Source organism: Schistocerca gregaria, chromosome 4 (genome assembly GCF_023897955.1).
Source record: "Schistocerca gregaria isolate iqSchGreg1 chromosome 4, iqSchGreg1.2, whole genome shotgun sequence".
Lineage (NCBI taxonomy): Eukaryota > Metazoa > Arthropoda > Insecta > Orthoptera > Acrididae > Schistocerca > Schistocerca gregaria.
Genome location: NC_064923.1, coordinates 602,526,798 through 602,547,040, shown reverse-complemented (window position 1 = coordinate 602,547,040; position 20,243 = coordinate 602,526,798). Strand labels below are relative to the sequence as shown.

At 42.4% G+C, this 20,243-nt stretch overlaps 1 protein-coding gene across 2 annotated transcripts in view; it reads left to right on the top strand.

Annotated features, from left to right (window-relative positions):
• Window positions 1-20,243, top strand: part of LOC126268000 (uncharacterized) — a 720,479-nt gene that overhangs the window by 445,078 nt on the left and 255,158 nt on the right. For both annotated transcript variants that reach the window (XM_049973377.1, XM_049973376.1), the window contains exon 3: window positions 16,449-16,534. In XM_049973377.1, coding sequence (XP_049829334.1) covers window positions 16,449-16,534 — 86 coding nt within the window. The remainder of the gene's footprint in view (window positions 1-16,448; window positions 16,535-20,243) is intronic.

Below are 20,243 nucleotides of genomic sequence, written 5' to 3'. Positions count from 1 at the left end.
CTTCCGAAGGTTCTGCGACAGATTCAGAGATTTCTTGTGGACGAGCAAAAGCGGGAATGTTGGCCGAGAACGTGCTGCCTCCTAAAAGTCTGAATGACTATTTAGACATCTTAAGAGGCTCTGAAAGACATCAAATATTTTTTCTATTTTCAACAGACGTATAAAACAAGGGCAACAGAAGCTGTTTTACTTTGCATTCGCTTTTTTGTCCCACTAGCTGCGAGGAATGGCCACGCGGTTTGAGGCGTCCTGTCACGGGCTGCGCGGCCACTCCCGCTGGAGGTTCGAGTCCTCCTTCTGCCGTGTGTGTGTGTGTGTGTGTGTGTGTGTGTGTGTGTGTGTGTGTGTGTGTTGTTCTTAGCATAAGTTAGTTTAACTTAGTTTAAGTAGTGTGTAAGTCTAATGACCGATGACCTACGCAGTTTGGTCCCTTAAGAATTCACACATATCTGTTCCACTCACAGAAGTACAAAACAAGCTTTTGACCTTCATTTAAAATTCTGATGAAACCTGTTCTGTAGTGACTCACATGCTACTGCGAAGTTTAGATGTCCACAAGTTGAGGTACATTCATACAGAGCCGATAGTTTTGGCACGAATTAATCATTTTCTCAGCCACTTCTCGGTAAGAATAAAAATATTATAAAGGCGAATTGCAGCAATCATGTACTCCACAGTGTAATTAGGAATATGACTGATAAATGTGGAGAGTATAGTTCTAAAAATTTACAATCGTTTCGCGGTTACACAAATTGAAGAGAAGAAATAAACATTTTTCCGTAATCCCAAAAGATGGATTTCTTTGACAACATTGGCAAACAGGAATCTTGTGAAATGTTATGTCACCAACAGCAATTTTCAAAGTATTGATATGTGTCAAAAATTTATGAGGTCAGTTTTTCTGAATGGAAAACCTGAAAAAGACATTATGCAAGAAATGTACCTCCATTTTGTGGGCAATGTTGGAAATCCGTTATCTGCGGTCAACAGAACAATGGAAGGTGGTCATCTGATAGTCTTGGAGATCTTTACACAAATGCATCTTCTAAAAGATAAGCTTAAACAGAGACAGAAGAATGGTTTTTATGGCTACAACACATAGAACCCATTGCATGGCTTATCCTCTTAATTTAAAAAAAAGGAAGTTTCAGCAGATTTTAATGATTTTTACAGCATTCTATTTTAGTAACTGAAAAATGATAGGATATAACCTTCAATAACAGATCAGCTTGCTTACCTGGTCTTTAATCTGTGTATTGATAGCTTGGATGAAGAATTCATCAAATTCAGGACTAAATTACTTAAGTGTTAACAAGGACAGTAGTGATGCATCGATGTGGTTGCGTTTCTATTCAGCTTCACCCGAACATAAAGGACTAAATATTTATGAGGTAATAGGATTTTTGTTCAGTATATCAAGATCTATACATTTGCGGAAAGGATGTTCTTGTTAATGAATAACAAATGGAATGAGACAAGAGACGGATGTAGTACAGAACTGATCGAGGCAAAGATCCAAATTATAGTGAATTATAATCAATCTTGTAAAGAGTTTTACGTGTGTGGTAAACAAGATATTAGATTATTGAAATACGCGAAAACATGTACAAAATGTCAGTAGAAGATAGATGAATTTGTATAAATGTTTTTCATATATGTATAGAAACCTCATTATTATATTATGAGGAAACATTTAGTAAATACTCATTTTTATCTTCAAAAAAAAAAAGAAAATTAAAAATCTTAATTTTTCCTCCAAAATGGAGTAGCTTCGAAAAAATACTCCGTTTTCTCCTTTAAAAAAATCTGGGAACCCTACAGTATTTATTTCATTTGTCTTGATACCCAGAAACTTGCTCCTCGAATCCTACTGAGTTCTTCTCGTTCACATAGAATAATGAAATTTGGAAAGAAGAATGATTTCACAGTACAAGTAAAGGAAAATAAACAGATGATTATTTATTTATAATTACTTAAAGAAACATACTGTTTACTGTTTGTTATCCTACTACAAACTTGAAATAAAGACATACTCGAAAGACTCGCAATCCTTGCTGACTTACTAACAGTTTTCGACTTTTTTTCGTTGCATTGTGGCTTTTTACTTTTTGCCAAAATTCATGATCGTAGGCTAATGGAAAGTACCCTAAGGGTTTCGACGGGTGACTTCGTATCAAAATGTGTGACTTAAATGGCCGCATTGTTTGGTTACATTGACTTAGATAACATTTATTACACCGCCAAAAGCTATGAGGGCAAATTTCAGCCTGATACGTTTACCCGTTTAAAAGAAAAAGGGTCTTAGCAGACGGACGAATAGACAGAGCTAGAAAAAAATGAGAAAAAAATAATTATTTTCGTGTGATATAATTGTAAGTCAACAGTTTTCGGATTTTTCCCTTTGGTTATACTGTCAAACTTTCATTTTCGCCATTGTCATGATTCTATGCCAATAGGAAAGATCCTACAGGGTTTCATGAGTGAGCTGGCGAGTATCAAAATATGTTATTGAAACGAGCGTATCTTTTAATTGTATTACCTTAGAATGGCTCTGATCACTGTGGGACTTAACATCTATGGTCATCAGTCCCCTAGAACTTAGAACTACTTAAACCTAACTAACCTAAGGACATCACACAACAACTAGTCATCACGAGGCAGAGAAATATTATTTTAGAATCTTCAATTTCTCACACAGCCACGTATCATAGACCGCAGAATATGACATAAATGTCAACTTGATACTTCTACCCGTTCCTTGAGAAACAGCGTTTTAATAGTCGGACAGACAAACAGACAGACGGACACAAAGTGATCCTAAAACGGTTGCCTTTTTACTGGCTAAGGTATGGAACCACAAAAATAGATAATAAAATACTTGTATGATCCAACATTACAGTTTTATTTGAACGAAAACGGTACTTTGTTTGAGCAGCAAGTAATACCAATATAGAACACTCAGATTATAGCTGCTATTATGTGCTGCATCAGTTTCTCAGAAAATTGCAGTTGAAGATAATACTAACATTAGACCTTTCAGAGTTACTTATGAGCAATATGCCATTACATCTATTACACAGAACTATTCTTTTTCTCCATTGAACTGTTCTTCAGTGTAAATGGTGATTCGTTTCTGGATAATTTAATTGCCGGTTAACTTTCATTGCATTCCAAAAGGGCGATAGTTGTACAATCTGAGTTGTTAATCTATTTAAGAGAAATTAATTTACAAGTAAACATTAAATTTGACTCAGTTATTTGTTTCGGTTTCGTTACAAAATTTAGAATTTATAAATACATACAGCACAAATAGTATAAAATACGCAGTTAGGTAAGCAATACAATTTAAGAAGTTTTCTCGTGTTCTAAAGAATGCAAAAGGTGTTAAAAAAAAGGGCAGCTCAACTAGTCTCAGGACTGTTAACCTCACTTTATTTAAAAGTGTGATAAGGAACGTAGGATATGAGTTAATGCTGGAATAATCGACACATCAATCTCGCAGAGATAAGTAGTAACATTTCGTACGCGATCAAGCCAACTGACGTACTTAAGAGCGACTTATAAAACACCTCCGTATGTATGTAGAGATATAGTCACTTACATATGAGATAGATGCAGATGTTTTGGGGTTGTGTTATGAAGCTATACTACCCACATTCCAAGTCATATAAATGAAACTCCTCGTCTTAGCACAACGTTATCCGAATGAAAATACTTCGTCATCTAGAATGAAATTTTCACTCTGCAGCGGAGTGTGCGCTGATATGAAACTTCCTGGCAGATAAAACTGTGTGCCCGACCGAAACTCGAACTCGGGACCTTTGCCTTTCTCGGGCAAGTGCTCTACCATCTGAGCTACCGAAGCACGACTTACGCCCGTCATCTGTTACATGCCCCGTCTGAAAAATGAATTTTCAGGGAATATGTAGACCGACATTCGAAGAAGACCTCATGAAGTATGTAGCGATTTTAATACACTTAACTTTTTTTTTGTTAATTTAACTATCACGTTTCGTAGCGGCATTCACTCTGGGGAAGCAGTTCTCCACATCAGTGATTCTTGTGCGAATCATTTTCATATCTGAAAAACTAATGAAACTTACGTCGGTTTCAACTTACTTACTGGATCACCTACAGCGTTAAACGACTCATTTGCTAATCTAATTCTCTCACCACCATCTAATTTAATTCTATTCTACACTTCATTACTCTTGCATTTATTTCTATTTATTTTACGTCCTCTTTTCTAGACGTTATCTATTCCACTCAGCTGTCCTTTGCAGCCATTGACAGAATTGCAGTATCATCGGAATACCCCGAAATTTTTATTTCTTCTTTCTGAAATTTAACTCCGTTCCCAAAATTTCACCTAGGTTTCTTTCACAACTTTCGCACAGTACAAATACAATAACTTCCGGGATAAGCTAGGGCCTTTTCATGCTTCGTTCGCGACAACTAATTCCCTTCAGTATCCTTTGACTACTATAACCGCATTCTTGCTTCTGTACAAGCTGTAGATAGCTTTTCGTTCCCTCTAGTTTATCGTTGCTACCTTCAATAATTTTAGAGACTTTATTCCAGTCAGCAATGTCAAAAGTGACACTGAATGAGCTCATTGCAGTTGTCACGTTAATTGATACGATAAGTTAACCGAGAGCATTTCTTACAACAAATCTGATGAGAAAGAATTCGTGCTAATACTGGCAAGCGCTTCATCTAAATCTACAAAAGCTGCAGTCAGCTCAGTGTAGCATCAACAATACAGTCGTGCAGGCAATATTGTCTCGCCTACCCTGCGTTTCTCCGGATTTAAACTGGCGTTCCTCGAGTTCGTCTTCTACCATTCTTTAAGCACCATACATCACTAAACCATGTGGAATTTCGTAAGTGTGCAGCATTTAATGGATGTAGGTATGGCGAAGCAGCCAAAGCTTCTTTACTGCGCTGTGTACGGTGCCGTTCAGTCACCATGTCAGCCAAGAAGAACACCTGCTGGATGACGCTCAGCACCGAGAAACAATTCGCATGTAAAGGATCAGATTGTGCCCTTAATAGGGTCCGTTGCAAGCAAAGCTCGCGAAAGCCCACTGCAGATGCACACCAGGCGGCAGAGGATGGGTATCAACATACTCGTGCACACTGAGATTAAGACATCGTTTTGCGTTTTTCTGTCACTAGTTGGCGATCCCCGCGTGAATTACCACTGTGTGTCACAGACGTGCACAGTTGTTTATCCAGCAGTGGGGCCTGTATAGTACTTTGTAACACAATGCGAACAAACCAGTGGAGGTCAACCTTCAGCAGCCACCACAAACTCTGGTCCAAACGTACTCTATGAAATATAGTCTAATGTGCACTGTCTGACACAGAAAGTGAAACACCCAAGATACACGGTGGGGCGTCAATGTAGCATCGTACACGTACACAGCATTGGCGGGTACGTAAACGATCACCGAAGCGTTTCTCTGCGACCGGTAGAACGGTCATAGAACGGTCACCGGAATGCATTACGCTGGTCGTGTGAAGTGTTGTTATCAGACCTGGTAGAGTATAAAAGATCACGAGCAGCGTCAGATGATGAGTAACCAGTGCAAAGGATACGGAGATGCCGGATACTTGCATAAGACAGCGTTATCAGCATCTGACAGAATTTGAAAGGCTCTTCATTGTGGATCTCCTCCGATCCCTGCTCGAATATCTCAGTATCCTGATTTGTGGGACGTTTCGGTGTGGCGGAAGCCCGGCTTTCGGCTGCACGGGAACGTGGGGGCAGCCATACTCGCCGTCGGGTTTTATGTTGCCCACGTCTAATCACCACAAGGAAACATATCCCTATCGTGTCCCAAGCACACGGTAATGCCTTTACACCTGCGCTTGACATCCTGCAGCAGTGGTCAGAGACTGGCAGCAATTGGACTGGGGAACTGTAGTTGAGTGAGAAATCCACGTTAAGATCACTACACGAACGATTGCGTTTGGACGAGTACCGTCACCAGGGACGACGAACAGCTGATGAAAGGCGTCGTGTTGGATACAGCGATGAATCGTGATGTCAGGAAACAACGGTCAGCGAGTATGATAGTGACCTGGGAGGGATCCCACACTTGCAGTATTTTGAAAATGCACAACGATGTTTGTCCTGGCGTCTTGCGTGAAACCCTCGCATATGACTTCAGGTCATGGCTATTAGATACGGGTGGTCTCTAGGAGCACAACGGTGTATCACGGACATTCTGAATTAGTTACCTGTCATGCGATAGTACTGAGGGCCTAATTTTCAACAGGAAGATGTTCGTCGACAAATGACAAGTTTCTCTCTGAACTGTTTGGGTGATCCTGAGGTACTGCTTTGGTCAGCAAGATTCCCAGATCTAATATAGCATAAATTACACCTAGTGTTCAGAATGATTCAAATTTTACTCTTTCTAGAAGTATAATGTGTGACATGCTACCAAATCATACTTATGTGCGACCGGCTTGGACGTTAACTAAGCCTCAGAGCCAGTATACAAAATGTCGAGGACTAATTACAACAGCTGTTAGCCATACAACTCAGGAGAGGATGAAACAGCTTTATAATCACTATGCAAACTAAATGAGCTTACGCATCTAGGCCAGATGAAGTGCGGCTTCATACTACTAACTTCCTTGTAAATATTGTTAGATATTATAATGACTGAAACAACGTCAAATACTCTCTCAGCCTGTGAAATTTCATTTCGTTCCCTCCTCCCCGTCTGCTTACTTCACTTTTTATGGCAGCCAGTGTATTTCAAGAACGCAAAGTCAAAGCCACATATACCGATGAAATATTTGTTTATTTATTTGATTTGATCTGATCATTGCCATCAGGCCCTCTTTTACATCAAACCTGGGTTTCAAACAGACAGTATCTGTTACATCATAGTTGCCCAAGAAATAACTTTAATATTATTATACATGACGATAGTATCTGTTCCCGAAAGAACAGTCACCGTAGATGACCATGCAACTTTGCTAGAAATGAAATGATAATTAAATGGACACCCTAGCTGCAAACAGGCGTTGATGTACTTCATTAGGGACACGTTGAAAATGTGTACCCCGACCGGGATTCGAACCCGGGGAATGTGGCTCTCACGGGGAGCGTGCAAGGGATAAGCCCCTGCAGTCGCGCTGTCCTCTGTGCCCTCGGTGGCTCAGATGGATAGAGCGTCGGCCATGTAGGCAGGATATCCCGGGTTCGAGTCCCGGTCGGGGCACACATTTTCAACATGTCCTTAATGAAGTACATCAACGCCTGTTTGCATCTAGGGTGTCCATTTAATTATCATTTCACTTTAATATGACCAGTATTAAAATGATTTCAGTGTCTGAAGTGCACTACGGTCACAGGTTCGAATCTTGCCTCAGGCGTGGACGTGTGTGATGTAGTTAGGTTTAAGTAGTTCTAAGTTCTAGGGGACTGATAACCTTAGATGTTGAGTCCCATAGTGCTCAGAGCCATGTGAACTTTTTTTTTTTTTGTCTGACGTGGCATAGCGACTAAATTATACTGACTACAAGCTAACAAAGTTAATACTGGCAATACTTGTACTACTGCTGTTGCAGCCACTAATAATGTTAAGAGTAAATAATAATAACAGAATGATAATAATAATAATAATAATAATACTTGTGGCATCAATAACAATATCGATGGTGTTAGATAGAATTTATAGGTCTATAAAATTGACGTTTACTGATACAGCGGATCCTTGGAAAAGGAAATTTACGCAGGCTTCATTGGCTAAGAAACCTGGGCAATTGGAAGGACTGGGTGGGAAATATGGATGTACAAGCATAACTGCGTACATACACATTGATAATCTTGTTATTGCTTTGGTAGGTATGTAATTACGTCTCCTGAAGCTGGAGATGTTATTTAGCTCTTTAATATAATCTGGTGGTCGTTCCAGAGTCGGGTTCCTCCTGCTATGAAGGAATTCGGTAAAGGAGCAGAAATATCAAGTGGGGGGGGGGGGGGGGGATGATGTTGCTCTGATGGGAAAAGGTGTTTCTTTAATGTACGCTGTGGTGTATACTAGTGTCTTCTGTGTGAGACGTCAATCAGATTTTTGTCGTGTTTGCAAGGTATGTACTATCATGATTTTCTATTGTTCAGAGACAGACAGCGAAAGAAAAAGGAAAAGTAAAGAAATAGAAACGAACTGCTCACCACTGCTCATTCTACGACTTGAGTAAAGGGGGATGGCGGTACGTCTCTCGCTACAAACAATTTCATTTAATGGATCCTGAGATGTCTAGGAGATAGAGCAGTCCCAGATTAGTGATATCATGGTAACATGAAAGTTGTTCTCTCTTTCATCGGCAGTTTTTTGCTCTAAATTTACTCTTCTAGTGGAATTTGTCTCGAGTCATCTATGCAGGATACATGTCACAATGAATTACAGGAGTTTTTTCGCCAGGAAGTCTCTACACGCTATTATATTGGTGGTAATGGTATTATAGTTGATCTTGGCAAAGTTGCTGTTTTTATATAGTAAGTTAACTGCTCCAAATGAATAAGGAATTAATTGGAGAATCCTTTCTTTCTATGTGATAAACAGGTCCACAACAAACCACTATGACTACTTGTTACAAATAACATGCAGGTAAAGGAGGAGAGACTACAGGCGACCGTCTCATCCGTCATGTAGCCGGAATTCCAAGAGTAGCATGGAAAGCCATCCATCCAGTCAGGCAGTGAGAACGGGATTACGAACATCCATAATCAAATTGAAGCCAATAAAATTTAGTGAACATCATCACAAGGTGTTATTTTGCTTTTGCTTTTTCTTTCGTTGCGAAGAACAAGAAACATAGTTACACAGTAGTTCCTATGTAATGTTCATTGAATTCCTGTTGCTAGAGACAGAATTCCGAGTCGAATTCAAAACCCGTTCACGACGTAACTAAAGAAACAGTAACTTTCTGAACGACGATAGAGCTTTTTTCCTGTCCTCAACCATTTATGGCCAGCTAATGGATAACCGCATGAATGTTACTTTCATTTTAGACCAATACAAGCAACACTTGGGCGGCTTGATTAGTAATCAGCTCTGGTAACATTACAGTGGCAATAGGTCATGTAGGCTAGCTCACAAAATGTTAGACATACACATGTATTTCTTCATAGATACTCTTCAAGCCACAATATGGTGCATTTTGGAGTGTATTTTGAACCACTACTATTCACTTCCCTTCCTATTCCTCTCGCAAAAGGAGCGAAAGGAAAACGAGTGGCTGTTTACCTCTGTAAGGACCTAATATCTCTTATCGTCATGGTCCTTATGCGAAATGTTAGTTGCCACCAGTTGGATCGTTTCTCAGTTAGCTTCATAGTTTTGAAAAAGGTATGTCGTCTTCTCTCCAGAGATTTCCCTTTCATTTTGCCGTAATACTCGCCAACTGATCGAACCTACTAGTAACAAATCTAGCAGCCCGCTTCGTTGAATTCCTTTAATCCTACCTGGGGGAGATAGAATTCACTTGAGTAGTACTCAAGAATGGATCGTAGTAGTGTTCTATACGCCATGTCTTTTATATTTGTACATCAGCTGCACTTTTCCAACATTCTCCCCATAAATCGAAATCGACCATTCGCCTTCTCTATTACCGTCCTTATCGCTTTCCAACATTACGCCTAGATTGTTAATCGTCATGTCAGTGTCAACCAGAACACCAGTAATGATTTATTCGAATATTGCAGTAGTGTTTTTCCTACTCGTTTGCATTAACTTACATTGTACATTTAGAGCAAGCAGCCATCTGTCACACCATATAGCAATTATCCTTAAGTCAGCTTGTATCCTCCTACTATCACTCAACGACAACACCATCCCTCGCATCACAGCATCATTAGCAAACAGCCGCAGATTGCTGCTCATCATGTCCATCATGTATATACAGAGTAAGAGCAGTACTATTACACTTCCTTGGGGCGCTACTGACGACATCATTGGGTCAGATAAACGCTTGCCGTCGAAGGCAACGTACTTTATTATATTAACTTGAGAAGGTGGTTGGCTGATTGGGGGGAGGGGGGGGGGGTGAGAGTGACCAAACATCGAGGTCATCAGTCCCGTCGGACTAGGGAGGGATGGGGAAGGAAGTCTGCCGTGCTCTTTCAAAGGAACCATCTCATCATTTGCCTGAAGAGATTTTGGGAAATCACGGAAAACCTAAGTCAGGTCGGCCCGACACGGGTTTAAACCGTTGTCCTACCGAATGCAATTCCAGTGTGCTAAGCACTGCTCCACCTCGCTCGGTTTCTTAAGAAGTCTTCGAACCGATCACATATCTGGTAATCTATGCTCGGACCTTCGTCAACAGTCTGCAGTGGGACATCGTTTCAAACGCCTTCTATGAATCTGAGAATATTGAATCTGCCTGTTTCCCTTTGTCCATGGTTGGCGGGATATCATGTGACAAAAGTGCACTCAGAATTTTGTACGAGTGATTCTTTTTCAACCCATGCTGATTCGTGGGCAGAAAATGATCCTTCGTACTGTCCCTTAACAGCAAACGCAGGACCGAGCCTTCCCTCAGCAGAGGTCCACATCCTGCAGGGCATATCAAAAACAGAATGTGAACACATATCTAATACTAACATGGTTCCAGTCCGTTGTGGTCAAATGAGTTACGAACGGACGCCGTGTACCATTTCTTGGGTGCTCTGTAAATCTCACAATGATTTTTGAGAGCGTTGAGAAAGTTATGTTCACAACAGAGGGGAGCAAGCAAGCAAATGTTTACCAGTGATAGAACCTGGTAAACAGATGTAAATTGGAAGTCCAGCATTTTAAAAGCATTAAAACTTACACATACTAAGTTTCTAGCCTGTCACCGTCAGTCCGTCTATTTAAAATGAAAGAAATACATAGATATATAACACTAGGAAACTTCACTACAGACTACCAGTTCTATACATAAACACATTCATCCTAAAACGTTACGTAGTGCTCTTCAATGTAGAACTGAATAGGCCATTACAGGTGCTGACAAACTTACCGTATCTGCGCTTTGATTTTGGACAGATATTATTTGATTTTTAAGTTAGTTCACTAGACATTTTCTACAGCCTTTCACTTTCCTTTTAAACAGATAATCTAACGATGGCTTGCTGGAACCCGATTAACATAGGTTTTGAGTGAACTTAGGCTGAAAAATGCAATGAAAGAATTCAACTTTCAAATTTCGTGTATTAAGGTGCTGGAATTGTTGTTCATGTTTACTGGCACTTGAGACAAACAGTGGTATTTCATCATCAAAACGGTGGTCATTTTATTTTATTTTTTTTAGTTCATATCCTCTTCTAACCTGGCCTCTGTGGGCGAGCGGTTCTAGGTATTTCAGAGCGGAACAGTGCCGCTGCTACGATCGGAGGTTCGAATTCTGCCTCGGATGTGGATGTGTGTGATGTCCTTATGTTAGTTAGGTTTAAGTAGTTCTAAGACTAGAGGCTGATGACCTCAGATGTTAAGTCTCATAGTGCTCAGAGCCATTTTCTTCTGCTGAGAGTTGCACTTGCCACCTATGTCGCTATTTACTTGATGGATGTGTTCTGATCTTCGCCATCCTCTACAGTTTTTACTCTTTACAGCTGCCTCTAGTACCATAGAGATTATTCAATGATGTCTTAACAGGTGTCCTATCATGCTGACCTTCTTCTTGTCAGTGTTTCTCTTATATACCTCTCCGATTCTGCGCTGAACCTCTTCATTCCTTACCTTTAATTTTCTAACTTTTCTGTGTCACCACATTTCAATGGTTCGATTCTCTTCTGTTCCAGTTTCCCCACAGTCCATGTTCCACTACCACACAGTGCTGTGCTCATAACGTGCATTCTCGGAAATTTCTTCATCAAAATAAATCTTCTATTTTATACGAGTGCTAGTCTGCTTTTAATGTTCCCCTTCCTCCGTCCATCATGGGCTATTTTACAGCCTCGTGACGTTCAATTATGACGTTAAGTTTCTTGCTGTTCTCATTCCTGCTGCTTCTCATTGCTTACGTCTTCCATTGATTTACTCTCAAACCATGTTCTATAATCAGTCGAATGTTCGTTCCCTTCAAGAAATCCTGTAATTCTTCTTCCCTTTCAATGAGGACAGCAGTGTCGTCAGTGAATCAAATCATTGATATCCTTTCGCCCTGAATTTTAATGCCATACTTGAATCTTTCTTTTGCTTCTGTCATTGCTGCTTCGAGGTGTAGATTAATTAGAGCACCTCTTTCTTTGCCTTCGAGTTATATTCTTCCCTATTGGTTCTTGTACATACTACTTATAACCCATCTTTGGCAGCAGCTTGCATATATTTTTCTCAGAATTTTCGAAAAGGTTTTACCATTTTACACGTTGAACGCTTTTTCCAAGTTCCACAAATCCTTCAGCCGTGCCTCGGATTTTCTTCAGTCATGTTTCCACAATAACCACAACGTAAGATATACCTTCCTAGGACTCTTACCTTTGTTAAACTTAATTTGATTGTCATGTAATAGGCCCTAAATTTTCTTTTTCATTCTTCTGTATATTTTATTCTTGTTATTTACTTAGATGCATGAGCTGTTAAGCTGATTGTGCGACAATTCTCGCACTTGCCGGATCATGCTGTCTTCGCAATAGTATGGATGATGTGACGGTATAATTCCCTTCTCAAACGTTCTACACACAAACGCTCTACACACAAAGGTTAATAATCCTGTTATCACTACCCCGATGGTTTTAGAAATTCTGGTGAAATGCTGTTTATCCCTTCTTCGGTATTTGATCTGATGTCGTCCAGGCTCTTTTAACTTCTGTCTCTTATACTGGATCCCTATCTCGTCCGTATAGTCTCCTGATTCTTCTTCTGTCTCGTTACCAGACAAGTCCTCCCCCAAATGGAAGCCCTCAATGGACTGTTTCCACGTATACGCTTTCTCCTCTGAATTTAACAGTGGAATTCCCATGGCACTGTTAACTTTACTTTTAACTTTGACATTTCTGTATGCTGATTCAGTCCTTCCGACTATTAGTTCTTTGTCGATTTCTTAACGTTTGCCATGTAGCCATTTTGCTTAGCGTCCCTGCACTTCTTACAAATTTCACAAAAAGTTCTGCATCACCCCGATTCCCAGAACTCCTGAAGGTAAACGTTGACTGTGGATATTGTACCGCAGACACAGTCCCTTTGAATGTTCAGAGATGTCACTAAACCCACCCAAAGATGTCAACAACCATACATGAGCAGCGCCTATTAGTCGGAGGGAGGTCCAACAGCCGATCAGTTCCAGTCATTCCAGTAGGATGCAGGTACACGGCTCGTGTTGTCTGTAGTTCAACCCTGCCTAGACGGTCAATTCCGTGGTTCGATTGCTTCCTCATTGTTATCTTGTCTCAGGACGGGCTCTCAACAAGGGAAGTGACCAGGCGTCTCGGAGTGAACCAAAGCAATGTTGTTCGGACGTGGAGGAGATAGAGAGAGACAGGAACTGTCGATGACATACCTCATACAGGCCGCCCAAGGGCTGCTACTGCAGTGGATGACCGCTACCTATGGATTCTGGCTCGGAAGAACTTTGACAGCAACGCCACCATCTTGAATAATGCTTTTCGTGCACCCACACGACGTCGTGTTACGACTCAAATGGTGCGTAATAGGCTGCTTGAAGCGAGGTCCACCTTTGCAACCACGACACCATGCAGAGCGTTGCAGATGAGCCCAACAACATGACGAATGGGCCGCTCAGGTTTGGCATCACGTTCACCGATGAGCGTCGCATATGCCTTCAACCAGACAATCGTCGGAGACGATAGCAATCCAGTCAGGTTGAACGATTTAGACACACTGTCCGGCGAGTCCAGCAAGGTGGAGGTTCTCTTCTGTTTTGGGGTATTATTATGTGGGGCCGACGTACGCCGCTGGTGGTTAAGGAAGGCGCCGTAACGGCTGTACGATACTTGAATGCTATCCTCCGACCGATAGTGGAATCATATTGGGAGCGTATTGGCGAGGCCTTCGTCTTCAAGGACGACAATTCGCGTGCCCATCGTGCACATCTAGTAAATTATTTTCTTCAGTATAACGACATCGCTCGGCTAGAGTGGCCAGCATGTTCTCTAGACATGAACCCTGTCCAATACGCCTGGGATAGATTGAAAAGGGCTGTTTGTGGACGACGTGACCCAGCAACCACTCTGAGGGATCTACGCAGATGCGCCTTTGAGGAGTGGGACAATCTGGACCAACAGTAGCTTGATGAACTTGTGGACAGTATGCCAAGACGAATACAGAAAAGGGGACGTGCTACTGAGTATTACAATTACCGGTGTATGCAGCAATCTGAACCACTAGTGAAGGTCTCACTGCATGGTGGTACAGCATGCAGTGTGTGGTTTTCATGAGCAATAAAAACGGCGGAAATGATGTTTATGTTTACCTCTATTCCAATTTTACGTACACGTACCGGAACTCTCGGAACCGAGATGATGCAAAACTTTTTTTTATGTGTGTATTTATTTCATTCCTAAGTGGCTTGTATTACTGTATTCCCGAATTCCCCTGGACATTACTGTACTTCCTTCTTTCGCCGATAACTTGCAATGATAATTCTACTATTTGTGGTTTCGTTGCAGTTATCTTCCTCATACCTACGCTTTTCGATCCAACTTTGGTAACTGCTTGAAGTCCACTGCCTACTGAGCTATTCGTCCCAATTTGATCCATTAACATCATTCCTTTATTTGATTTTCCAATTCAGGAATACGGAAGCTTACGTAGAGAGTAGATCCGACATTATGTAGCTCCTAGTCCGACTCCTCTTGTGAATTTCTTACGGTCCTGAGAAGTATAAAGGGAGCTGTAGCGTCGTCATGTATGAATATCAGTGTACTAACATATGTTGAATAAGTTTGTTGTTTTTTAGGAGTGATCGACTAAAAATCTGTTATTAGTGCTATGGTAATGTACAACCAAAATACTTTCAATATTTAGGTTACGTCAGTGCGAACTTCAAACTACGGCGTGCATTGGAAAAAATGATGCTTGCCGAAAGACCTAAAGACCGCAGTATGATCGCCATCTTGTGATACTCACGTGGGAAACATTATGCGCAGTGTTGAGTGCCACGAATGCAATTGTCTGGTCAGGAACTGTAACTGGTAATAAACACTTTCATTGCAGCCTCTGTAGGAATTAAATGTCATATACGGTGACTTACCAAAACTTTATAGAAACTAATTTCGGCAGCGGTACTGGTAGTCAAATACTTCTGCCATTTGTAAGGAAAGATCACCCACATATTCCTTCAGTCCAAGTTTCATTTTGCCATAGAGCAGACAAATCAAAGACATCTACTATTTTGATGAAGCACGCATGTTCGTCAGGTTTTGTCACACTAATTGCTTCACGCAATTAGCCACACATGAATTATTAAGTACAGTATTACTGACAATAGTACCTGAGCACAGGAACATACTCGCAACAGTCATAACATTTGCTTCCGTTCAATGCGCCATCCGAATTTGCGTATCTTGGTAGATCGCTTCAGTTCCTAAGTCCCGGTGTCAACTGAAGATTTGCCATTAACATGTTCGACATGACTCTAATCACTAGAAATGTTTCGAAATAACTAGATGTAACACACCACTTCTTACATCCAGAACAGAAATGCAGAATCTGCAGCAGCCACACGTACGCACGATTTCAGCCAGCCATTCACATTCATACAACATGACCTGAAAATGACTGATCACTTGACCATAGAACACGGAATGTATTCTGTAGAGGAATTAGAAAGGGTAAAAGGGGAACTAATACATGGATATTAGTGCTTAACTAAAACTTTAACTGCGTGATGTGCTCTTTCTATGAATCGTTTGTTAAATTTTGAAAATAAAATAGAAAAATTGTGACAGAGCTTTTGTTATGATATGGTAACAAATCTTTCATACAGATATACACTGTAGACTTGGTGCCGCTGTACGCATATCACGGCGATAATAAGAGGTGTTTGCTGATTATTTCGATGTATACAACTACAATTGCTGAGTATGGATAAAATACTATAAGAAATGCTTTTTGATGCCCGGGATTTTAAGATGAATTGTTGCTGTCATATTCCTACATGATTTCTCGAAGACCTACCCAGACTTCTCCTTCAGGTGCGGGGAGCTGTGTTATATATACTTACTGGTTTCAGTCTAACACTCAGGTTGGAGTCGAGGCAGCAAGTATATCTAAGACATTTCGTAGCGCCACAAGAAGACTAGGTTGGCCATCAAAACATCGTGAAAATAAATGGAAACAATTTGATTAATCACCCACACGATTACCGTTATTCAACAGCGCCGAGAAAAACGGAGAGGCGAGGCGGCAGCGGGTGTCGTAGTGACCATGGGCTCACCCTGGTGCTGATTGCAGGTGTTGTTATTGTTGTTGTTGCAGCGACCATGTGCCTGACGGTGGCGGTGCTGGCGTGCGCCAGCTGCGGGGTCATCGCCTCCCTTCTGCTGTTCTACGGCCTGTACACGGTGAGTGGCATTTCCTTGTTTTCTTTTCCTATTTTTGTTATCAGTCTTCTGACTGATTTGGTGCGGCCAACCACAAATTCCTCTCCTATGCGATCCTTTTTATCTCAAATTTGTAACTACATTAGAAGTTCTCTAATTATTCCTTGGATATATTTAATTATTTATTTGTGCATTTATTTCACCTGGAAAGATTAGAACTCTCCCATCCACTCTTGTTAGGCGTCCTTGGTGACAGAAAACAACTCTCTGTCTAGTACATGAACAGTATATATATTTTTTTTTTCAGACAGCCCTATACAGGGTGGTCTATTGATAGTGACCGGGCCAAATATCTAACGAAATAAGCGTCAAACGAAAAAACTACAAAGACGAAACTAGAGTAGCTTGAAGGGGAAAACCAGATGGCGCTATCGTTAGCCCGCTAGATGCCGCTACCATAGGTAGCGTATTTTAAATAGGATCCCCCAGTTTTTATTACATATTCGTGTAGTACGTAAAGAAGTATAATTGTATTAGTTGGACCAATTTTTTCGCTTTGTGATAGATGGCGCTGTAATAGTCGCAAACGTATAAGTACGCGGTGTCACGTAACATTCCGCCAGTGCGGACGGTACTTGCTTCGTAATACACTACCCATGTTAAAATGGACCGTTTACCAATTGCGGAAAAGGTCAATATCGTGTTGATGTATGGCTATTGTGATCAAAATGCCCAACGGGCGTGTGCTATATATGCTGATCGGTATCCTGGACGACATTATCCAAGTTTCCGGACCGTTCGCCGGATAGTTATGTTTTTTAAGGAAGCAGGAAGAGTTCAGCCACATATGAAACGTCAACCACTACCTGCAACAAATGATGATGCCCAAGTAGGTGTTTTAGCTGATGTCGAGGCTAAACCGCACATCAGTAGCAGACAAACTGCGCGAGAATCGGGAATCTGAGAAACACCGGTGTTGAGAATGCTACATCAACATCGATTGCACCCGTACCATATATCTATGCACCAGGAATTGCATGGCGACGACGTTCAGCGTAGTGTACAAAAAATGTGTGTGAAATCTTCTCGGACTTAACTGCTAAGGTCATCAGTCCCTAAGCTTACACAATTCTCGATTTAAATTATCCTAAGGACAAACACACACACCCATGCCCGAGCGAGGACTCGAACCACCGCCGGGACCAGCCGCACAGTCCATGACTGTTGCGCATTAGACCGCTCGGCGTAGTGTACAGTTCTGCCACTGGGCAGGAGAGAAATTACGGGACGATTACAGATTTTTTACGCGCGTACTATTTAGCGACGAAGCATCATTCACCAACAGGTGTAACGTAAACCGGCATAATATGCACTATTGGGCAACGGAAGATCCACGATGGCTGCGACAGGTTGAACATCAGCGACCTTGGCGGGTTAATGTACGGTGCGGCATTAAGGGAGGAAGGATAATTGGACCCCACTTTATCGATAGCAATCTAAATGGTGTGATCTATGCTGATTTCCTACGTAATGTTCTGACGATGTTATTACAAGCTGTTTCAGTGCATGACAGAATGGCGATGTATCTCCAACATGATGGATGTCTCGCACATAGGTCTCGTGTGGTTGAATCGGTTTTGGTTCAAATGGCTCTGAGGACTATGGGACTTAACCTCTGAGGTCATCAGCCCCCTAGAACCTAGAACTACTTAAACCTAAATAACGTAAGGACATCACACACATCCATCTCCGAGGCAGGATTCGAACCTGCGACCGTATCGGTCGAGCGGTTCCAGACTGTAGCGCCTAGAACCGCTAGGCCACCCGGGCCGGCGAAGCGGTATTGAATACCATATTTCATGACAGGTGGATGTTGAGGTTGGCAGGAGAGCCAACACCGTGTTACTAGAGGAGGCCGAAAGGCACGCAATTTAGCTCACGCAGGCTGGCGTGAGGTCTGGAACAGGACAAGGATATTAGAATTTAGAAACAACGGACGTAGCTGGTGGAATACTTAACTTTAATCCATTAAGGATGAACGTCGCTCTTGACGGTACATATTTCACAGTATCAATAGTAACTGATAATGGTGCCCCACCTGCGGGTCCGGGGGTTAGAATAGGCCCGAGGTATTCCTGCCTGTCGTAAGAGGCGACTAAAAGGAGTCCCTCCCCCTCAAGGGGGTAGTTAGCGCTTGCGTCTGGAGACGGACGGTTCCACGAACTATATTTGCGGTTATTTTGGTTTGTTCACTTCTCCTGGTTTCTTCCTTCCTTTGGTTCGTTCCTTTCTTTGTTCTTCTCCATCTCACTGTCTTACTTACTCTTTCCCTTGCCTTCGCCTCCTTGCCTTCTTCTCCTTGCCTTCTTCTCCTTGCCTTCTTCTCCTTGCCTTCTTTTCCTTGCCTTCTTCTCTGGTCTCCGCCTCGGCGTTTGAGACCGTCTGTCCCTTCTTTCCCTCTCTCCTTTCTTTTTCCTCCTCTGCCTTCCTCCCTGTGCGTGCCTGAAGGCCGACCCACGCGTTCGCACGCGTAGCCGGTGACGGGGTAACGCGTAATTCCCCGCCCTGGGTAGACAAGTAAGGCACACACGTACCCCTGGTAAAGGCCAGGCCCAGGGTGGGGTGATTGCCTGAGCTGACACCTTCCGACCATGCCGATTGGTCCCTCCTCCGTTTCTCGGGAGGTGTGACCTGAGGTGTGAACAATCACCTAAGGCGGGAGTGCCGTCTGAGAGGGTCCCCACAAGGAAGGAGCGCGCCATCGGAGACGCTGGAAATCATGGGGGATTCCTCCGCAATGGATTTCTCTTCTTCTCTCTCGGCTTCTGCCCACAAACGGAAACTTGACCAGCCACCAGTGACAAAAGTACTACCGCCTGCCCCACAGTTCCTCATAGATTATCGATCTGAGGATGGAAAGGATTTTTCCTCTGTCAACCCTTTCGGTATCCTGAAGGGCGTAGATGCCATAGCCGGATCGGTCAAGTCTTGTACCAGGTTGCGTAACGGTACCTTGTTACTAGAAACTGAGAGCGCCTCTCAGGCACAAAAACTGCATCGGGCCACACTCCTGTACACGTTCCCTGTCCGGGTGGAGGCACACCGCACTTTAAATTCGTCTCGTGGTGTGGTATATACTAGATCAGTCGACGGATTGACTGACGAGGAGATTCAGTCTTTCTTCGCTGAGCAGGGCGTGACGGCTGTCCATAGGGTCATGAAAAAGGTCAACAATGACCTTGTACCAACCCGGACACTTTTTTTGACCTTTGATAGTGTTCAGCTGCCGTCACGCATCAAAGCGGGCTGCGAGGTTATTTCTGTTCGCCCCTATGTCCCGACACTTACGCGCTGCTACCAGTGTCAGTGTTTTAATCACACTCGCCAGTCTTGTTCCAATGCGGCTAAATGTGGCAGGGATGCCCATGAGGGTGACTCTCAACCTCCGTCTTCTCGTTGTGTGAAGTGTCAGGGTGACCACGCAGCGTCCTCCCGCGACTGTCCCATCTACAAGGAAGAACGCTGTATCCAAGAAATTCGGGTCAAAGAGAAAGTGTCCACCACGGCTGCTCGCAAGCTATTTGCTAGTAGGAAGTCCACGTTGCTCCGAGCGGGGAAATACAGTACTGTCCTCGTCTCTCCTCGGACTACCAGGGAGGTAGCGACGCAGACATGTGATCTGACCTTCAGCACTACGGTCGTCCGTTCGGACAGTGCTAAGACCGCCCGG